At 33.2% G+C, this 7,788-nt stretch overlaps 1 protein-coding gene across 1 annotated transcript; it reads left to right on the top strand.

Moving 5' to 3' along the window:
* Positions 1-920: 920 nt before the first annotated feature.
* On the top strand, positions 921-3,987 carry LOC139886059 (uncharacterized). Its single transcript, XM_071869800.1, has 5 exons — positions 921-1,062; positions 1,153-2,318; positions 2,402-2,519; positions 2,562-3,013; positions 3,112-3,987. Exons 1-5 carry the CDS (start codon positions 921-923, stop codon positions 3,985-3,987), a joined length of 2,754 nt encoding a protein of 917 aa, XP_071725901.1.
* The last annotated feature ends 3,801 nt before the right edge of the window (positions 3,988-7,788 follow it).

The raw sequence follows: 7,788 nt of genomic DNA, 5'->3' as shown, positions 1-7,788 counted from the left end.
TGATTAGGATTAAATGACCTAATTGACTATATCGAGTGCGAAAAATCTCGATATAGGGTTTTATATTCAAAATACACAAATATACTTTGATCTTTAGATATAGAACGACTTTAGGGTGTTAAAGATCGACCTAGATGAATGCTAGATGACCAGAGAATCATTTTGGACGTTTTAGTGCGGCTAGGATCGTTAACCTAACAAGTAAACCGAAGTTCTCTATATATATACACACAGCGTGTGTAACCGTGCGGTTGCATCCCTGCAACCGTTCGGTTGCACTGTGTATCCGTACGGTTGCATACCTGCAAACGTACGGTTTCATTCCAGCAATGAGGTTTAAACGGTTAATCATTCCAACTTGATCGTAATGAACCTAGGGACTATAATGCACCCACATTTACATTAGGTGTGTAGGTTGTTGTTGTTGTTGTTGTCAGTTGTGATTGTTATTAGTAATTGCTTAGTAGTTTTGTTTCATGATTTTTATCTCATTTATGATTTATGATACGTTTGACCGATTGCTTTAATGTTTGCATCCCTGTGTGGTTTTTAGTTTGTTCGCTATAAATACGTTGTAGAGAATCTGCTCCTCGTTTCTGTTGTTTGTAGGTCGTTATCCGAGCCTTTTTCCATCACCGACCTGACGTCTCTTTCGAAGTAATGTGACATCATCTTTGAATTAGCTTTATTACGTTTTTACTATAAAAACTGCTTCGTATGTTTTGTTAACAGAATGGAGTTTTTAGCTACTGCAGTCTTTCAAAATCATACAAATATTCAACTTAAAGAAGATCGGATCTCATATCAATATTATTACATGCACGATATAACTATATAAATGGAATTAATTACTTCAAATCACTCGCAATTTCACTAATCGAATCCACAAACATGTAATTGCTTGATCGATGACGATTTAGATGGCTGAATATCGTAGGGTTTCTACCCATCAAGTCAAAATTCCAGATAAATTGAAAGATACAGTAAATGACCTAAATAAAAAGAAATCAGAGATCAAACATAATAATGGAGGTGGCATAAAGGAAGCGATAAGAAATATTGGTACGGGGAATGGTTCTATTGGATAGAAGAAGGTTATGAAGGTAACTTCCCCAATTTCCAGTAGTAAGGTGAATCATTCTTGTTATTCAGGTGTCGCTAGCGATTATCCTGATCTGAATGCTAGCAGGGTGAATTCTACTCCTGATTCAGGTAATAATAGAATTGATTGTTCTGATTTGAATGCTACTAAGGTATCTGGTTGTCCTGATCTGAATGCTACTAAGAGTGCTGATCCTACTGTTATTGCTAATGATGTATCTTATGCTGATATTGTTGGTAATAGTAATAATAGTAAGCTTAGGAGTTTGAATTTAGTGCCTACTTTTATGAATGATGGTGGAGAGGTTGTTATTTTTGATGAGGAATTGGTTAATGAAGGTAGTAAGAAGTGGCTATTGACTGCTTGTGGATATTTTTTAGGGTGTAGTATGGCTTATAGTGCTATGAATTACAACTTAAGAAGGATGTGGAGTAAATTAGGGCTAAAAGACATTATTATGGATAACAATCAGATTTGTTATTTCAAGTTTGATAATGAAATTGGCCTAAATAAGGTGATTGATCAGAGTCCTTGTATGGTGAATGGCAAACCCTTGGTTGTTAGAAAATGGGATCCAGAGGTGGCTGTTGAGAAAGTTGAACCTAGTTCTGTGCCAGTATGGGTTAAAATGACTAATGTCCCTTTGGAAGCTTGGAGTAGTAAAGGAATAAGTGCATTAGCAAGCAGAATGGGAAAGCCAATTGTCATGGATAATACTACAACCACTATGTGTCATGATGGGATAGGTAGCGCAACATATGCAAGGGTTTTGGTGGAAGTTGAGGCAACCAAGGGATTTGTTGATGATATTGAAGTACTATATAAGGATAAGGATCAGAATATTAAGGCTACTAAGAAGGTGAATGTTGAATATACATGGAAGCCTAAGTTGTGTTCACATTGTGTAGTCTTTGGACATAATCATGAGGAATGTAAGCTTAGGCCTAAGACTGTACAGGAGGTTGAGCATAAGGCTGTGGAAAATAAGGTGGAAAATAAGGTGGCAGATGATGGATTTGAGGAAGTTAAAAGGAAAAAGGTGAATAAGGAAAAACAACAGAATAGTAATGGTAGTCAGGATAATGGGAGTATAGAAAAGAATTCAAAAACGAAGTGGAAATTGAATGGTAAAAGTAAGGTGAAATTTCAAAAGAGTGCTAACAAGTATGCTGTTCTTTCAGAGAGTGATGATGATTTGTTGGACCCTAGATTGATTGTGGATAAATTCATCAAGGATAAACAGAAACCAGCAGAGGAGGAATTTAAAAAATGGAGCTATGATATGAAAAATATTATCAGTTGAAGTTGGAAGAACTGGAAAGAAAAAAGAAGAAAGGTTGTAGTGAGAATGATGAATCATATGATGATGTGGCTGATACTCAGGGCTGCAGCTTATGTGATAATGATTTGGGTCCAGGTGACCCAAATGTGTTACTTTAAGTTTTTGAATGTAAATTAGCTAGTTGGAATATAAGGGGTATGAGTGTGGAGGATAAACAGGATGAGATTAGAAATCTCATTAGGGATGAACATTTAAGTATTTGTGCAGTTTTAGAAACTCATCTTAAGTCTAAAAGTATTGAGAAAGCTTGTAATAGGGCTTTTGGAAATTGGGAATGGAGTGCTAATCTGAAATACAGTGCTAACAGCTGCAGAATTATTCTAGGGTGGAATGATAGTATTGTTAAAGTCTCTATATTACATGTTGATAGACAACAAATGTTCTGTTTCTTTGAGTTGAGAAATGAGCCTGTTAGTTGGTATGGCACAATTGTATATGCTAGTAACTTAGGAAGAGAAAGAAAGAAGCTATGGGCTAAACTTGGGAAACAAAAGTTAATTACCAGGATAAACCATGGGTTATCTTGGGGGATTTCAATGTTACTAGGAAGCTGGATGAGCATGCAACAGGTGGGTCTCATATTACAGAAGATATGCATGAATTTAATGAGTGTATTGATCTTATAGAGGTGGAGGATATAGGAAGCACTGGTTTTCATTTCACCTAGACTAAGTCACTTAAGAATCCAGAATGCAATGTGTTGAAAAAGCTTGATAGGATTCTAATTAATGAAGAGTTTCTCAATAAATTCCCCCGAGCTTATGGAAGATTTATGCCTTATTTGATTTCTGATCACAGTCCAGCTGTTTTGGGGATTAAATCGGGTATAATTATTGATAAGAAATCCTTTAGATTTATGAACTATATTGCTTATAAGGATAGTTTTTTGGATACTGTGGAAGAGGGATGGTCAAAAGATTTAGCTGGTCATGATATGTTTAAATTGGTCAAGAATCTTAAAAACATGAAAAGGAGTTTGAAAAAGTTGAATTGGCAAAATGGTGACCTGCATAATAAGGTGAGCAATCTTAAGGAAGATTTAAAGTTAGTTCAAACTAATATTGATATTAATCCTTTTGATAAAGAGTTAAGGCACAAAGCTAAATCTATCATAGATGAATTGGAAATTGCAAAAGCTGATGAATTTAGACCGCTGCAGCAAAAAACGAAAATGATTTGGTTAACTGAAGGAGACAAAAATACTAAGTTTTTCTACAGTATTTTAAAAAGTAGAAAACATAAGAGCAGAGTGGAGAGTATCTGTGATGAAGATGGGGTGAGGTATTATGATAGGCAAGTTGCTGAGCAGTGTGTTAAGCATTTTCAAAAGTTCCTTGGTGAGTCTGTTAATGTGTCACCTATTGAAGATATAGGAGACATATTTACCAAGGTTATTCCAGGAGATGTAGCAGAAAGGATGATAGAGGAGGTGTCTGATATTGAAATTAAAAATGCAATGTTTGATATTGATATAAATAGAGCATCAGGGCCTGATGGATATACTTCATGTTTTTTTTCAGAAAGCATGGCATATTCTGGGTGAGGATGTATGCAAGGCTATGAAGGAGTTCTTCAATTCTGGTAAATTGTTAGGTGAGCTCAATTCTACCTTGATTGCTTTAATTCCTAAGATTGATATACCTAACAAAGTATCTAATTTTCGGCCTATTGCATGCTGCAATGTATTGTATAAGTGTATTAGTAAAATTCTTACTAATAGGATTAAAGAAGGATTAGATTTGGTGGTGGGCCATAATCAGACTGCTTTTATTCCTGGAAGGAGTATTCAGGACAATATTATGATCACTCAAGAATTATTGAAAGGATATAATAGAGCTTATGGGCCTAGAAGGTGTGCAATGAAAATTGATATACAAAAGGCTTATGATACTGTTAATTGGGAGTGTCTAAAGAATATTTTGTTCAAGTTTGGATTTCATGAAAGGATGATAAATTGGATTATGACTTGTGTTACAACCACTAAGTTCTCTATTTGCATTAATGGAGGTGTGAATGGTTATTTTAAGGGAGGGAGAGGCCTAAGGCAAGGGGATCTTATTTCTCCATATTATTTACCCTTGTGATGGAAGTATTCAGTTTGATTTTGGCTGAAAAAATTAAAAAGTCTCCAAATTTCAAATATCATCATGGGTGCAAAGAAATGAAGCTTACTCACATGAGTTTTGCAGATGATTTACTTGTGTTAAATCATCGTGATGAAAATTCTGTGCAGGTCATTAAAGATGCTTTGGAGGAGTTTAGAAAAGTGTCTGGGTTATATCCTAATTTGAATAAGAGCACATTATTTTTTTGGATGTGTTAACCCTGGTACTAGACTGAAAATTCTGCAGATCATGCCATTTTCTGTGGGTAAGCTTCTTGTGAGGTATCTAGGGATTCCATTATTAGCTAAGAAGTTAAGTGTTGGTGATTGCAGTGGCCTTAATGATAAAGTAAAGCAAAAAGTATATAACCGGAGACATAAGAAGTTGTCATATGCAGGTAGATTGCTATTAATAAACTCAATTTTAAGCTCATTGCATGTGTATTGGGCTTCTGTCTTTATTTTACCTATTACAGTGGTGAAAAGTATTGAAAAGTTGCTTAAGGGTTTCCTTTGGAATCAAGGAGACAATGCTAAGGGTAAGGCAAAGGTTGCATGGAAGTTTGTTTGTACTCCTAAAAATCAGGGGGGCTTGATTTAAAACCTATTAAGGATTGGAATGAGGTGTTAATTATGAAACAGTTATGGAAGATTATAGTGAAAAAGGATTCTCTGTGGTATCAGTGGGTAAACTTAGTTAAACTGAAAAATAGTAGTATTTGGGAGATCCATGGTGATAGTAAAGATAGTTGGAATTGGTGTCAATTATTGAGGTTAAGGGATAGGGTGAAAGATCATGTGATATGTGAAGTTGGTAATGGTCAAAAGGCAACTTTATTGTTTGATAAATGAGGTGTGAATGATCCATTATGTTTGATTGTTAATAAAAGAGATAGATACAATGTTAGAATTCAGGATAATATCTCTATTGCAGAATATAGGCAGTTATATGGTAATGTATGGCCTGAGAAATGGAGGTTAATGTAGAGACCCGTCCTAATCCATCCGGACGAAGTCCATATCGATTATAAACGATTCACAACAGTTGATTACATCTCGAGGTATTTGACCTCTATATGATACATTTTACAAACATTGCATTCGTTTTTAAAAGACAAACTTTCATTTACATCGAAAGTTGACGGCATGCATATTCTTTCGTAATATATCCATCTATAATTGACTTAATAATAATCTTGATGAACCCGACGACTCGAATGCAACGTCTTTTGAAATATGTCATGAATGACTCCAGGTAATATCTCTAAAATGAGCAAATGCACAGCGGAAGATTTCTTTCATACCTGAGAATAAACATGCTTTAAAGTGTCAACCAAAAGGTTGGTGAGTTCATTAGTTTATCATAAATAATCATTTCATAAGTTTAATAGACCACAAGATTTCATATTCCCAATTCTCATAAATAAACGTCCCATGCATAGAGACAAAAAATATCATTCATATGGATTGAACACCTGGTAACCGACATTAACTAGATGCATATAAGAATATCCCCTATCATTCCGGGATCCTTCGGAAATGATATAAATTTCGAAGTACTAAAGCATCCGGTACCTTGGATGGGGTTTGTTAGGCCCAATAGATCTATCTTTAGAGTTCGCGTCAATTAGGGTGTCTGTTCCCTAATTCTTAGATTACCAGACTTAATAAAAAGGGGCATATTCGATTTCGATCATTTAACCATATAATGTAGTTTTGATTACTTGTGTCTATTTCGTAAAATATTTATAAAAATTGCGCATGTATTCTCAGCCCAAAAATATAAAGAGTAAAAGGGATTCAAATGAAACTCACCCTACAATATTTTGTAGTAAAAATATTCATACAACGATACTGAACAATGCATGGTTGACCTCGGATTCACGAACCTATATCATGTATATATATTAACACATTATAATATAAATCAACTAAGTGTATATATATTCTGTTATGTATTAAGATTAATATTCTTATATATAATTTCATTAATACTTTTAATATGTATGTTACTTATTTGTTATTTAATTAACGTTACATCAATAATATTAGTTAAAACAACATTTTACGTAATATTAGTATACTTTATATATTTTTTATATAAATATCTTTTATTTGCAAAATTAATAATATGTAGTAATACTAGCTTAAGGATCATGATAATAAGGATAGTAATAATAATAGTGATAAAAATGTTAATTTTAAAAATGATAATTTTACTAATGATAATATCTTTAATAATAATGTTATATGATAGTTTTATTGATAAATATGATACAATAATAATAATACAAATAATAATAATAATAATAATTATTATAATGTTAATAATAATAATAATAATAATAATAATGATATTAATAATACTTGTGTTAATAATAATGTTAATGATATTAATAATAATAATACTTTTACTAATAATAATACTAATAATGAAAATAATAACAATAATAATAAATTACTACCTTAAGAGTATAAGCTTCAAAAATAAAAAATGTCTCTGCAAGGACTCTAACCCGCAACCTCCCGTTAACACAACACATACACAACCATCTCTTCTATTCTGTTTTTCTTTCTAATTTTCATTCGCAGCTTAAATTATTTAACCCATTAACTGTTTTCCCTATTTCTTCTCCCTTTTCTAAAAAAATGATGTAGCCAGAGATCGAACCCGTGACCTCTCGATTAAACCAAACATCCCTAACCAATGCATTGCTTCATACTTTTCTGTTTTATTTAGCTTCTAAAATGTTTTAATCCCGTTTCCTGTTTCATAATCATCCTCATCATTTACACCATGATAAACATTATGTTTATGATCTTCACAGGTTCATTATCCATAACATGTATCCATTTTTCCTAATCACCAACTATCGTCACAGTCTCGTTATCAACTAATTACGTTCATCATCAACGCTATTAATTTCCGGCTACCATCTTAATTTATCAATATCATCGTTAATGTACAGTTTTCGATCCACTGAACACAGTGGCCCAACTACAAGAATTTTTGCAACTCAAACCAATAGCCCAAAAACATGCCCAAAATTCAATCGAATAAGCAGTCCAGCGGTTGGATATATTGACGTCAGGAAACAATTATTAAGAAGTAACAAGACTCCAACGAATAACATTATTAACACTTCATTAAATCATCATCCTCACATCATTTTTAAATTATCATCAACGCTATCATCTTGTATATATGATATGATCGTTATCATATCACTCGGCTCAAAA

Source organism: Rutidosis leptorrhynchoides, chromosome 1 (genome assembly GCF_046630445.1).
Source record: "Rutidosis leptorrhynchoides isolate AG116_Rl617_1_P2 chromosome 1, CSIRO_AGI_Rlap_v1, whole genome shotgun sequence".
Lineage (NCBI taxonomy): Eukaryota > Viridiplantae > Streptophyta > Magnoliopsida > Asterales > Asteraceae > Rutidosis > Rutidosis leptorrhynchoides.
The sequence above is the reverse complement of the archived record's forward strand: the minus strand, read 5'-3'. Positions and strand labels throughout refer to the sequence as shown.

What these genes read in the sequence shown, in the direction of transcription:
- LOC139886059 (XM_071869800.1), top strand. Translation starts at nt 921, where the DNA reads ATGGCTGAATATCGTAGGGTTTCTACCCATCAAGTCAAAATTCCAGAT. An exon ending in TGATAATGATTTGGGTCCAG is followed by an intron (nt 2,520 to 2,561) that starts GTGACCCAAATG and finishes AATGTAAATTAG; the next exon opens with CTAGTTGGAATATAAGGGGT. An exon ending in GCTGGATGAGCATGCAACAG is followed by an intron (nt 3,014 to 3,111) that starts GTGGGTCTCATA and finishes CATTTCACCTAG; the next exon opens with ACTAAGTCACTTAAGAATCC.